The following is a 15,158-nucleotide window of genomic DNA, read 5'->3' on the forward strand; positions in this document are numbered from 1 at the left end:
GTCTTATAAAACAAAAGAGAAAAGAAATAAATCAAATTACAACATGACAGAACTTTATTAAACCACAAAGGTAGATAAAAAAAAATATATATAATTAACATTATGACAGTAACAAAACCTTACATATTAATATTAACCTTGAATATAAATCAATGAAATCCTTCATTGAAATGTACAGATTTATGAAATGAATAAGAAAATATGATCTAACTATATGTTGCCTATAAGAATCTCACCTTACTTGTAAGACACATGTAGATTAAAAGTAAAGGGTGGAAGATAGTAATACAAATTAGAAACCAAAAGCAAACTGCAATATCTATACTTACATCAAGTAAAACAGACTTTAAATAAAAAGCAGTAACAAAAAGGATAAAGAAGGTCATCATCCAATAATAAAGAAATCATTTCAGCAAAGGGATATAACAATTTTAATATCTATGCACCCAACATCAAAGCACCCAGATTTTAAAGGAAATATTATTAAACTTATAGAAAGAGATAGACAGTAATATAATAATAGTGGAAATATTTAACATTCTACTCACAGCATTAGAGAGACCACTGAGATAGAAAAGTTGGCAAATCAACAAAGTACCCCCAGAACAAAATTATATCAACTACCTAGACCACAGAATAAAACTATAAATCAATATCAATAGAAATTTCAGAAACTATAAATTTACAAAGAATTTAAACAACATACTCATAAACAGTCACTGTGTAAATGAAGTAATTAACATGGACGGCCAGGGGTGGTAACTCACACCTGTAATCCCAGCACTTTGGGAGGCTGAGGCAGGTGGATCACCTGAGGTCAGGAGCTTGAGACTAGCCTGGGCAACATGGCAAATCCCATCTCTACAAAAAATACAAAAAAATCGCTAGATGTGGTGGTGAGCACCAATGGTCCTAGCTACTTGGGAGGCTAAGATAAAAAGATTGCTTGAGCCTGGAAGGCCGAGGTTGCAGTGAGCCAAAATTGTGCCACTACACATCAGCCTGGGTGACAGAGTAAAACCCATCTCAAAAAGAAAATTAACATGAAAATTAAAAATTTGTGGGAAAAAAAGATGGAAATAGAAACACAATATAATAAAATGTGAGGTACAGTAAATATAGTACTAAAAGAGCAGTTTATAGCCTAAATGCCTGCACCAAAAAAGTAGAAAGCTTACATATTAAGGACCTGGCATCACACTTCAAGGAACTAGAATATTAATAACAAAACAAATTCCAAGTTAGAAGAAGAAAAATATAACAAAACTCAGAACAGAACCAAATGAAATAAAGACCTAAACAATAAAAATGATCAACAGAATAAAGCGTTGGTTTTTCAGAAAGACAAAATTGATAAATTGCTAGCTAGATTCATCACAAACAGAAGCCAGTTCTAAATAAACAAAATCAGAAATGAAAGAATAGACATTACAACGGATACAAGAGTAATACAAAAGATCACTAAAAATGATTATAAACAACTAGATACTCACAAACCTGAAAACTTAGAATAAATAAATATAGAAACATACAACCTCCCACGATAGAACCAGAAAGAAACAGAGTACCTGAACAAACTATTAATGAGTGGCATGATTGAGTCAGTAATTAAAAATGTCTTGACAAAGAAAAGCTTAGGACTAGAAAAATGCACAGCCTAATTCTACCAAATGTACAGAGTAATAATCCTCTTGAAACTCTTCCCAAAAATTGAGGATAATGAAATTCTTCCTAAGTCACTCTGAGGTCAGTATCACCCTGATACCAACATTAGGCAAGGACACAACAAAAAAACTATTATTGTATTATTATTTATTATATTATTATTAAAAATAGACAAACGGGACTTTAAAAAGTTTTGGCACAGCAAAAAAAATAATCAACAGGCTAAACAGGCAACCTACAGAATAAATGAACATATTTGCAAACTATGTGCCAAAATGAAACTAATATTCAGAATTTACAAGTAATTCGAACAACTCAAAAATATCATAATAATAAAGAATCCCATTGAAAAAACGGGCAAATAACATTACTAAGCATTTTTAAATAAAGACATGCAAATAGCCAACACACATATGACAAAAATGCTCAATCTCAACTATAAATAGAGCTAGCATTTGATTTAAAAGTCTCACCATTGGGTATCTACTCAAAGAAAAATAGTTTATTATAAGAAAATGATGCCTATACTTGAATATTTACTGCATGCTCACAATAGCAAACCATATATACAAGAAAAGCTTAATATTCAAAATATATAGGAAATTCAAAGCAAAGACAAGTATAATAACAATAAAAATCTGACTGAAAAATGGTCAAAAGACTCAAAAAATATTTTGCCAGCAAATATTACACATGACCAATAGGTATATAAAAAAAATGGTTAATATCACCTACCAACAGGCAATTGCAAATGAAAACAATGATGACCTATCACTTGAACTGTGTTAGGATTGCTAATATCAAAAACAGAAAATAGAGAAATAAGTAACATCTGTCATTGTTGTTCCTGAGATTTCTGAAACAAATCTTAATATCACCACTGCTCTCACACATTTCAGACATGATGGGAAAACTTAAGAAATAACCTAACATGCAGTTCCTCAAAAATACTCAGATATATTTTTATATTCCCCCGAAGCAATGGAAGAGCAGGTATACCATGCAGTACCTTATAAGCCATAAAGAGGAGTCTAGTTCTCAAGGTACCCTCAAAGGAAAACCACTAAATAGGAAGTAGAGTCCTTAGAAAGAATTTAAGGATACGGGACAAAAATGCTCCTACTTGAGAGCTAGAGAAAAAAAAAAAATGGCTTTTTAGGAAATCTTTGCATCGAAGCAGAGCATCCCATACCACATTTTAAGGTCCGGCATTCTTTTTGACCTTTGAACCTCTCGTCTGTGTTATCTGCTTCATTCATGCTTACCTACCTGAGTTTTAGACTACTGTCTCATGTCTCTTCACATTCTAGGGCTCTTTTATTTGCTTAAGGCAGGAGATCAGATCAGAGTTAGAGACAACAAGGCCTGTTTTGTTAGAAAAAAGTAACATGACTTGCTGGGATTCTCCAGTTACCAATCTAGTACCATGTTCAGTAGAGAAAATACTATGAAAGATTCTAGACATTTAATTCCAAAATACGGTTTTCTGATAGAACCTTTAGAATATTTAGAACATATTTTACATTTCTGGCTCCGTAGCTCCACTATCCAATACTACTGAATTTAAAATTGGTTCTGGATATTAGTTTTTAATATTTGGGCAACAATATTTATTGCCATTGAATTTCTAGAGATGGGGGTGAAACCCCATCTCTACTAAATATACAAAAATTAGCTGGGCGTGGCGGTGCACGTTTGTAGTCCTAGCTCCTCAGAAGGCTGAGGCAGAAAAATCACTTGAACCTGGGAGGCAGAGGTTGCAGTGAGCCAAGATCAAGCCACTGCGCTTCACCCTGGGTGACAGAGCGAGAATCCATTCCCCTCCTCAACCAAAAAAAAAAAAACACCAAACTATCCAAGCAACAAAGAGCATGATGAATGTAATTGTACCTCACATTTCAATACTAACACTAAATGGAAATGGCCTATATGCTCCACTTGAAAGACAGAACTGCAGAATAGATAAGAACTCACCAACTATCTGCTGTCTTCAGGAAACTCACTTAACACAAGGACTCAAATAACGTATAGGGATGGAAAAAGGCATTTCATGCAAATGGACACCAAAAGCAAGCAGGGATAGCTATTCTTATATCATACAAAACAAATTTTAAAGCAACAGTGGTTAAAAGAGACAAAGAGGGACACTATATAATCATAAGTGGCCTGATCCAACAGGGAATCACCACAATCCTAAACATATACGCACCTAACACTGGAGCTCCAAAATTTATAAAACAATTACTAATAGACCTAATAAATAAGATAGACAGCAACACCATAAGAGTGAGGGACTTCAATACTCCCAGTGACAGCACTAGACAGGTCATTAAGACAGAAAGTAAACAAAGAAACAATGGATTTAAGTCTACCCTGGAACACATGAAGTTAACAGAGATATACAAAACATTTAATCCAACAACTGAAGAACACACATTCTATTCAACAGTGCATGGAAGTTTTTCCAAGATAGATCATATGATAGGCCATAAAACAAGCCTCAGTAAATTTAAGAAAATTGAAATTACATCAAGCACTCTCTCAGAGCACAGTGGAATAAAACTGGAAATCAATTCCCAAAGGAACTTTCAAAACCGTGCAAATACATGGAAATTAACCTGCTCCTGAATGAGCATTGGGTCAAAAACAAAATCAATATGGAACATAAAAATTTTTCAAACTGAATGAAAATAATGACACAACCGATCAAAACCTCTGGGATACAGCTAAGGTGGTAAGAGGAAAGTTCATATCCCCAAATGCCTACATCAAAAAGTCTGAAAGAGAACAAACAGACAATCTAAGGTCACATCTCAAGGAACAAGAACAAACCAAACCCAGCAGAAAAAACGAAATAACCATGATCAGAACAGAACTAATTGAAACTGAAAGAAAAAAATAAAAAAAGTAAATGAAACAAAGAGCTGCTCCTTAGAAAAGATAAATAAAATTGATAGGCCATTAGCAAGATTAACCAAGAAAAGAAGAGAGAAAATCCAAATAACCTCACTGAGAAATGAAACAGGAGATATTATAACTGACACCACTGAAAGGCAAAAAAATTATTCAAGGTTACTATGAACACCTTTACACACATAAACTAGAAAACCTAGAAGAAATGGATAAATTCCTGGAAAAATGCAACCCTCCTAGCTTAAATGAGGAAGAATTAGATACCCTGAATAGACCAATAACAAAGAGTGAGATTAAAATGGTAATTTAAAAATCACCAAGAAAAAAAGTCCAGGACTAGACAGATTCACAGAATTCTACCAGATAGTCAAAGAATTGGTACCAATCCTTTTGACACTGTTCCACAAGATAGGGAAAGAAGGAACCCTCCCTAATTCATTCTGTAAAGCCAGCATCACCCTAATACCAAAACCAGGAAAAGACAAAACCAGAAAAGAAAACTACAGATTAATATCCTTGATAAACATTGATGCTAAAATTCTTAACAAAATACTAGCTAACCAAATCCAACAACATGTCAAAAAGATAATCCACCATAATCAAGTTTGTTGCATACTAGGGATGCAGGGATGGTTTGACACACACAAATCAACAAATGTGATACACCACATAAATAGAATTCAAAACGAATTCACATGACTATTTCAATAGATGCAGAGAAAGCATTTGACAAAATCCAGCATCGTTTTATGATTAAAACTCTCAGCAAAGTTGGCATACAGGGGACACAACTTAATGTAATAAAATCTTTCTATGACAAACCCACAGTCAAAATAATAGTGAATGGGGAAAAGTTGAAAGCATTCCCTCTGAGAACAGAAAAAAGAAACGATGCCCACTCTCAACACTCCTCTTCAACACAGTTCTGGAGTCCTATCCAGAGAAATAAGACAAGAAATAAACGGCATCCAAATAAGTAAACAGGAAGTCAAACTGTACCTGTTTGCTGATGATAAGATCATTTACCTTGAAAACCCTGAGGACTCCTCCAGAAAGCTCCTCAAACTCATAAAAGAAGTCAGCAGTTTCTGGATACAAGACTAATGTAAAAAAATCAGTAGCTCTTTTATTCACCAACAGCAAGCAAATGGAGAAATAATCAAGAACTCAACCCCTTTTACAATAGCTGAACAAAAATAAAATACTTAGGAACATACCTAATGAAGGAGTCGAAAGAACTCTACAAGGAAAACTACAAAACACTGCTGAAAGATATCATAGATGACACAAACAAATAGAAACACATCCCATGCTCATGGATGGGTAGAATCAAATTTGTGAAAATGACCATACTGCCAAAAGCAATCTACAAATTCAACAGAATCCTCATCAAAATACCACCATCAGTCTTCACAGAGTTAGAAAAAACAATTCTAAAATTCATATAGAGCCCACATAGCCAAAGCAAGACTAAGCAAAAAGAACAAATCTGGAGGCACCACACTACCTGATTTCAAACTATAAGGCTGTAGTCACCAAAACAGCATGGTACTGGTATAAAAACAGGCACATAGACCAAAGGAAGAGAGAACCCAGAAATAAACCCAAATGTTTACAGCCAACTGATCTTCAACAAATCAAACCAAAACATAATGTGGGGAAAGGACACCCTTTTCAACAAATGGTGCTGGGATAATTGGCTAGTGACATGTAGGAGAATGAAACTGGATACTCATTTCTCACCTTATACCAAAAATCAACTCAAGATGAATTAAGGCCTTAAAGCTAAGACCTGAAACTATAAAAATTTGCAAGATAGCATTGGAAAAACCCTTCTAGGTATTAGCTAGGCAAAAATTTCATGACCAAAAACCCAAAAGCAAGTGCAGTAAAAACAAAGACAAATAGCTGGGACCTAATTAAACTAAAGAGATTTTGCATGGCAAATGAAACAGTCAGCAGAGTAAACAGAGAACTCACAGAGTGGGAGAAAATCTTCACAATCTATACATCTGCCAAAGGACTAATATCCAGAATCTACAGTGAACTCAAACGAATCAGTCAGAAAAGAAAATCCCATCAAAAAGTGGGCCAAAGACATGAATAGACAATTCTCAAAAGAAGATATACAAATGGATAACAAACATTTAAAACGTTCAACATCACTAATGATAAGGGAAATGCAAATGAAAACCACAATGCCATACCACCTTATTCCTGCAAGAATGGACATAATCAAAATATCAAAAAACTGTAGATGTTGGCTTGGATGCAGCAATCAGGGAACACTTCTACACTGCTAGTGGAAGGTAAACTAGTACAGCTGCTACAGAAAAAAGTGTGGAGATTCCTTAAAGAACTAAAAGTAGAACTACCATTTGATCCAGCAATCCCACCACTGGGTACCTACCCACAGGAAAAGAAGTCCTTATTTGAAACATAGACCAATGGAACAGAGAACCCAGAAATAAACCCAAATACTGACTACTTGAAAAAGATACTTGAACATCCATATTTCTAGCAGCACAATTCACAATTCCAGACTCGTGGAACCAACCAAAATGCCCATCAATCAATGAGTAGATAAAGAAACTATGACATGTACATATATGTTGGAAAACTACTGAGCCACAAAAAGAAATTAACAGCATTTGCAATGACCTGGATGATATTGGAGATTATTATCCTAAGTGAATTAACTGAGGAATGGAAAATCAAACATATGTTCTTGCTGATATGTGGGAGGTAAGCTATGAGGATGCAAAGGCATAAGAATGATAAAATAGACTTTGGAGACTTGGGGGGAAGAGTAGGAAGGGAGAGGGATAAAAGACAACATATATGGTGCAGTGTATACTGCTCAGGTGATGGGTCCATCAGGGTCTCACAAATCACCACTAAAGAACTTACTCATCTAACCAAATACCACCTGTACCCCAATAAATAATGGCACAATGAAATTAAAAAAATAATTATTATACTTACAGACCAGCTCACATAATGAATATTCCATAAACTATTACACAGGCTGGGCACGGTGGCTCACACCTGTAATCCCAGCATTTTGGGAGGACGAGGTGGGTGGATCACCTGAGGTGAGAAGTTCGAGACCAGCCTGACCAACACAGTGAAACCCTGCCTCTACTAAAAATACAAAAATTAGCTGGGTATATTGGTGGGCACCTGTAATCCCAGCTACCTGGGAGGCTGAGGCAGGGGAACTGCTTGAACCCAAAAAGCAGAGGTTGCAATAAGCCAAGATCACACCATTGCACTGCAGCCTGGGCAACAGAGCAAGACTTCATTTCAAAAAAAAAGAAAGAAAGAAAGAAAAAAACTACTAAACAAACAAACAAAAAATTATGGGTCTAACATGAGTAACAGTCAAGTTAAAACAGATATTTTGCATGCGGAGATTCTGAAGCATAAACCAAAAAGTTATACGGTAATAAATTTAATACAAAGCAGAGAGCATATATTTACTTTCAGTATTTTTGAGAATTTTTGTTTTTTTTCTAGTAAATTAGACACCTTCTTAAAATGATTTATTTTGTTCCAATATTACTTTTTTTGGTTAAAAATAGTTTCAAACATACACTAACACAAACACACTACATAATTTATTTACACCTAAGATTTATCTTTAGACTAATAGATCTGTATATTTAATTCCATGTAAATCAATACTAAGAGCTCGTATGTGCTTGCAGCCAGAGGCCACATGTTCAAATAAAAATATATTAAAATTTTAAAAAATATTTATTCAGGACACAGAAATGTATGGATTTTACTTGGGTTTGTATATAATTTTCATTATGACCATAAAAATGACCCTGTAGTCAATAAAAACTTAATTGTACATTTAAAAATAACTAAAACTGAAGAACTGAATTGCTTGTAATACAAAGAATAAATGCTAGAGGTAATGGATATCTCATTTCCTCTGATGTGATTATTACATATCACATGTCTGTATCAAAATATGCCATATATGGCATAAACATATACACATATTACATATCCACAAAAATTAAGAAAAATAAATTTGAATGTAAAAATAAGAATAAAATTTAACCTATAGGAACAATATTCTTTAACTTATTGGCCATTTAAAGCCACTGGCAAAAAGATTACTAGAGATCTCAGTCCATTATCTTACCAAATAGTGTATTATTACCATCTTTTACCTACACCACTGAATAAGGTGGAATAGGTTAAAGTTACTGGCATAATGCTTCAAATAATTCACGATAGTATTTAACATGTTAAAAATGCTGACTTAAAAAGTTAAGTTCACACATAATTTATAATTTAAAAATATAATGTATATTATTCCATAAAAGTACAATATTACTAACTTAATGTTAACTAAATAAGAATGCTTTTCTTTCATAATGATGCAGAAAAATATTACTCTGAACACCTACCTCATGCATAACTCAATATTATGTTAACCCAAAGAGCCTCTTTACTTAAATTTTCATCATGTATCTTATATTTTAAGGTCCTTACCTTTCCACAGAAAAGGTAATAATGCCTACCTAATAAAAAAGAATCATATCTTTTATGTAGCAACAGTTAGTCACATGTTTTCACATGTGAATACACTAGGAATGGTGAAACAGCATGAAGTAATTTAAGAGTTTAACTCGCCGGGCGCGGTGGCTCAAGCCTGTAATCCCAGCACTTTGGGAGGCCGAAACGGGCGGATCACGAGGTCAGGAGATCGAGACCATCCTGGTTAACACGGTGAAACCCCGTCTCTACTAAAAATACAAAAAACTAGCCGGGCGAGGTGGCGGGCACCTGTAGTCCCAGCTACTGGGGAGGCTGAGGCAGGAGAATGGCATAAAACCCAGGAAGCGGAGCTTACAGTGAGCTGAGATCCCGCCACTGCACTCCAGCCCGGGCGACAGAGCAAGACTCCGTCTCAAAAAAAAAAAAAAAAAAAAGAGTTTAACTCCATTATTATTCGCTTTTTAAAAATTCCGTATTTTCAAAAAAAAAGTATACTTTGAATGTAATTATAACTCCAAAAAAATTCTACTTCTTTTAAAGTTATACACAATTAATGTTTACACGAACTTTAGTTTGTATTATCTCCTATACTCACACTCTGATTTAGTGTAATGTCTAAAGTTTGAGTGGCCTAGATATTTCTACTGTGAATTATTCCCTGATATTTATATAGACTTAATTTTGGATTGAACATCTTTCATATTTAATGCATCTGCAAAAATATATTTTAGTATGAACTCTTTGGTGTTCTATAATTTGTAGTTTTTGAAAAAATGTTTTTCCAAATTCAGCATATTTGCAGGGTTTTCTTCAATATAAACTCCGTGATACTGAGCAAAATTTTAATAACTGCCTCAGGGTTTTCCTCTAGTATAAAATGTGTACAATAAGCTCTGTGATACAAGTAAAGGTATTACAACCCTCTTCATATTTGTAATGCTTTTTCAAAATAAATACTCTTCTGCACTTTAAAGACATATGTTCTTATCTTTTGATGGTAATTAGACTTTTAATGCTTTTATTTAGTATGAACTCTTTGAGTAAGATGTGAGCAGGTGTTAATGGTTTTTTTACTTTGTCTATATTTGTACATTTGTTTTCAAATATAAATGCCTTCCGGTGCAATAAGCTGTAAGCATTGGTTAGAAGCTTGGCCTCATTGTTCACAGTGGTAGTTTTTTTCAGTATGAATTATCTTACCCACAATCAATTGCTGACAATCATTTGAAGTCTTCGTCACATTCTTCACATTTCTAGGATTTGTCAGGAGCATGATTTTCTTTGTTTAGAAAAGTTTGAGGTGCTGTCAAAAGCATTGGCACATCTTTCAGATCTGCAGTTTGTCTTCAGTATGAATACTCTTGTATCTGTTAAGAATTGAGGACTTTTTTAGGCTTTCCACATTATTCACACTTGTAAGATTTCTCTCCAACATGCATTATCTGTAGTAAGATGAAAGGACTGGTTAAAGGCTTTGCCGATTTTTTCCCATTTGTAGGGTTGCTGTCCAGCATGAATTTTCTTACGTTTAGTTAGGGCTGAGGACCAGAAAAACACTTTGCCACATTCTTCACATTTGTAGGGTTTTACTCCAGTAAGAAATTACCTTATGTTTAATAAAGGTTGAAGATAGGTTAAAAGATTTCCCACATTTCTTCAGATTTGCAGGGTTTCTCTCCAGTTTGAATTCTCTTATGGTTACTCAGGATTGAAGACTGCTTAAAGGCTTTGCCACATTTTTCACATTTGTAGAGTTTCTCTTCAGTATGAGTTATGTTTAGTAAGAGTTGAGGAACATTTAAAGGCTTTGCCACAGTCTTCATATTTGCAAGGTTTCTCTCCAATGTGCATCCTCTTAAGTCTACTTAGGGGTGAGGACTATATGCTTTGCCACATTCTTCACATTTGTAGGGTTTATTTCCAGTATGAATTATCTTATGTGTAGTAAGATTTGAGAATCGATTAAAAGCTTTCCCACATTCTTCATACTTGTAAGGTTCCTCTCCAGTGTGAATTATCTAATGTTTAGTAAGATTTGAGAATTAAAAGCTTTTTCACATTCTTCACATTTGTAGGGTTTCTCTCCAGTGTGCATCCTCTTATGTTTAGCGTTAAGGACCATATACATGCTTTGCCACATTCTTCACATTTGTAAGGTTTCTCTCTAGTATGAATTATCTCATGTTCAGTAAGGGTTGAGAAACTTATAAATGCTTTCCCACATTCTTTACCCTTTTTAAGATTTCTCTCAAGTATGAATTATCTTATGCTTAAAAAGGGTTGAGGACCAGATAAATGATTTGCCACACTCGTCACACTTGTAAGGTTTCTCTCCAGTATGAATTATCTTATGCGTAGCAAGATTTGAAGATCGATTAAATGCTTTGCCACATTCTTCACACTTGTAAGGTTTCTCTCCGGTATGAATTATCTTATGTGTACTAAGATTTGAGGATTGACTAAAAGCTTTGCCACATTCTTCACACTTGTAGGGTTTCTCTCCAGTGTGAATCCTCTTATGTTTAGATAGGGTTGAGGACAATATGAAAGCTTTGCCACATTCTTCACATTTGTAGGGTTTCTCTCCAGTATGAATTATCTTATGTGCAGTAAGGGTTGAGGAGTGGCTAAAAGCTTTGCCACATTCTTCACATGTGTAGGGTTTCTCTCCAGTGTGCATTCTCTTATGTGTATTTAGGGCTGAGGATCGGCTAAATGCTTTACCACATTCTTCACATTTGTAGGGTTTCTCTCCAGTATGAATTATCCTATGTGTAGTAAGGTGTCCAAACTGGCTAAAAGCTTTGGCACATTCTTCACATTTGTAGGGTTTCTCTCCTGTGTGCAGCCTCTTATGTCTAGTTAGGGTTGAGGACCATACAAATCCTTTGCCACATTCTTCACATTTGTAGGGTTTCTCTCCAATGTGCATCCTTTTATGTATGGTTAAGGCTGAGGGTTGGCTAAATGCTTTGCCACATTCTTCACATTTGCAGGGTTTCTCTCCAGTGTGTATCCTCTTATGAATGGTTAGCATTGAGAATTGGCTACATGCTTTGCCACATTCTTCACACTTGTAAGGTTTCTCTCCAGTATGAGTTATCTTATGTGTAGCATAATTTGAGGATCGATTAAAAGCTCTGCCATATTCTTCACATTTGTAGGGCTTTTCTTCAGTATGAGTTTTCTTATGATTAGTAAGGGTTGAGGACCAATTAAAAGTTTTTCCACATTCTTTACATTTGTATGACTTCTCTGTAGTATAAATGCTTTTATGGTGGGTTTTGTGTGAAAGCATGCAAAATGATTTGACACAATTTTTACATTTGAAAGGTTTCTTTCTAGTATGTCTTATCTTATATCTGTTTAAATTTATAAATTTATAAAAGACTTTCAAATATTTACCACATTGAGATACTTTGCCCTGGGTAGTTGTGAAACACTGGTTAAGTCCATTATAGCCTTCTTTGTGTACCTTACACTCATCCACACTTTTACAACCTTTTCTTAACTGTAAGTTCTCATGTCCACATTTTTCAAATCTTCTTAGTATTACTTTTTGAAAAGCATCTTCCATGCCCTGCTCTGGCCAAATATCTTGAGCAAAATGAGGACATATACCTGGAAAAAAAAATTAAAATAATTTACTCCACTTACTATACTGACATAAATATAGTTTAAAAATCTTTACTATAAAATTATACAACCTACATAAACATGATGGTTTTGCAAAAATACCACAGACCCTAATTCTTTCACAGACATTTAAATGTAAGAAAAACGTACAAACCAAAATACATCTGTGGGAAATTTATAAATCAGTTAAGTGTGTGCAGTGTTCCAGATGAGCACAATGCAAAAAAACCACATAGAAGAAAAAGAAAAGTCTAAATTTACCCAACACAGCTTTTCCTGCTTCCTACTATAACATAGTGCCTTTAAAAGTAAATTGCAAACTCTTGATTTCTGTTTTAAAAGAAAGGTAAGATACTGGCACATTCATTGTCATTTCTGGCTTTTAGGGGCTTTTCCTGACACTGTTTCTGTCTCTCATGACATAAAGTGCAGACAGAAATGGTGGTATACTTTGGAATGAGAGTTTGAGTCTGCTGAGATCAAAGAAAAATGTTCCAGCAGTAGCGAGACTGCAGTATCACAGAAAAGGAACAAGTGTAGCAAGTGATTACTGACTCCTACAAAGTAACATGAATAAACTCTAACTAAAAACTAAACACAAAATTTCAGGCAACACAAGTCCTAAGAATATGTCTGAAAAACTCCCATAATCATGAGCCAAGATAATTGTTTTCAGACTATGCCAGGAGCTACATTATAAAAATTTTGACAGTTTTTTTAATGTAAAAAACTGAAAGCTTACAATATATACAAAATAGGGCAGTATCATCCCACCAAAAATATCATAAAATTTTCTGAAACATAAAAAACTAAGATTTATATATTAATTTTAAGAATTGTTAATAAATTGAACACTGATTAAAACAAGAATAGACACAAGTATGGAAAATCAGAAAAATGAGGATGAGAACAAAAATATTTAACATTTCAAAAAAAAAAAAAAAACAGAAACTGTGGATGTAAAAAATACAAAAGGAAACTAAAAGATCCTAAAAGCTAGAAAAAAATGATGTAAAAATAAAGGAGCTCTGTTGAGGTTTTGGCTGGGGGGTGGTGGCTCACGCCTGTAATCCCAACACTTTGGTAGGCCAAGGCAGGTGGATCATGAGGTCAGGAGATCGAGACCATCCTGGCTAACATGGTGAAACCCCATCTCTACTAAAACAATACAAAAAATTAGCCGGGCGTGGTGGTGGGTGCCTGCAGTCCCAGCTACTCGGGAGGCTGAGGCACGAGAATGGCGTGAACCTGGGAGGCTGAGCTTGTACTGAGCCAAGAACGCGCCACTGCCGCTGCACTCCAGCCTGGGCAACAGAGCCAGACTCTGTCTCAAACAAAAAAGAAAAAAGAAAAGAAAAAAAAAAAAGAAGCTAAACAAATATATATGCAAATACACAAAAGTAGAATTTCTTAGCATTATCCTAGTGGTGCAGAAAACATTTTTAATTATTCTCTGAAATTTGAAAGACAAAAGCAGAGAAATCATTATAAACATCTGTTAATGAATATACAACATAAAAGATATAAATAGCAACATAAATGACAAGTTTTAGAAATGATGTAATAAAAAAGAATTTTTGTATACAGCTTAAGTTTTTTTTTTTTTGCCAGATTAAAATATATTATTGTATTTTTTACAGGTTATATGTAATCACCAATGTACCACACAAATATTTGTATAAATACACAAAACAGGCTGGGTGTAATTGCTCATGCCTGTAATCCCAGCACTTTGGGAGGTCAAGGTGGGTGGATCATGAGGTCAAGAGATCGAGACCACCTTGGCCAACATGGTGAAACCCCATCTATACTAAAAAAGGAAAAATTAGCCAGGCATAGTGGCACATGCCTGTATTTCCAGCTACTCAGGAGGCTGAGGCAGAAGAATCACTTCAACCTGGGAGGCAAAGATTGTAGTAAGTCGAGATACACCACTGTACTCCAGCCTGGGTGAGAGAGTGAGACTCCGTCTCAAAAAAAAAAAAAAATTGTATGCAACTTAAGTTCATTTATTTTTTTGCCAGATTAATTTTGTATCTTTTAGAGGTTATATGTAATACCCAAGGTACCACAAAAATATTTCTATAAATACACAAAAAAGGCTGGGTGTAGTGTCTCACACGTGTAATTATAGCACTTTGGGAGGCTGAGGTGGGTGGATCACCCAAGGTCAGGAGTTCAAGACTAGCCTGATCAACATGGAGAAACGCCGTCTCTACTAAAAATACAAAATTAGCCAGGTGTGGTGGCACATGCCTGTAATACTAGCTACTCGGGAGGCTGAGGCAAAAGAATCACTTGAATCCGGGAGGCGGAGGTTGTGGTGAACTGAGATCACGCCATTGCACTCCAGCTTGGACAACAAGAGTGAAACTCCACCTCAAAAAAAAAAAAAAAAAAAAAAAAAAAAAAAAAAAAAAAAAAAA

The 15,158-nt window shown here is 34.8% G+C and overlaps 1 protein-coding gene across 1 annotated transcript in view; it reads right to left on the minus strand.

Moving 5' to 3' along the window:
* Positions 1–9,573: 9,573 nt before the first annotated feature.
* The window catches only part of LOC111529527 (zinc finger protein 726-like), a 25,925-nt gene continuing 20,340 nt past the window's right edge, over positions 9,574–15,158 (minus strand). The window contains 8 exon segments of the mRNA XM_031934899.1: positions 9,574–10,692; positions 10,694–10,747; positions 10,749–10,866; positions 10,868–10,976; positions 10,979–11,140; positions 11,143–11,202; positions 11,205–11,299; positions 11,385–12,717. Of these exon segments, the coding sequence (XP_031790759.1) occupies positions 10,504–10,692; positions 10,694–10,747; positions 10,749–10,866; positions 10,868–10,976; positions 10,979–11,140; positions 11,143–11,202; positions 11,205–11,299; positions 11,385–12,717 (2,120 nt within the window). The 3' untranslated portion in view covers positions 9,574–10,503.

Source organism: Piliocolobus tephrosceles, chromosome 21 (genome assembly GCF_002776525.5).
Source record: "Piliocolobus tephrosceles isolate RC106 chromosome 21, ASM277652v3, whole genome shotgun sequence".
Lineage (NCBI taxonomy): Eukaryota > Metazoa > Chordata > Mammalia > Primates > Cercopithecidae > Piliocolobus > Piliocolobus tephrosceles.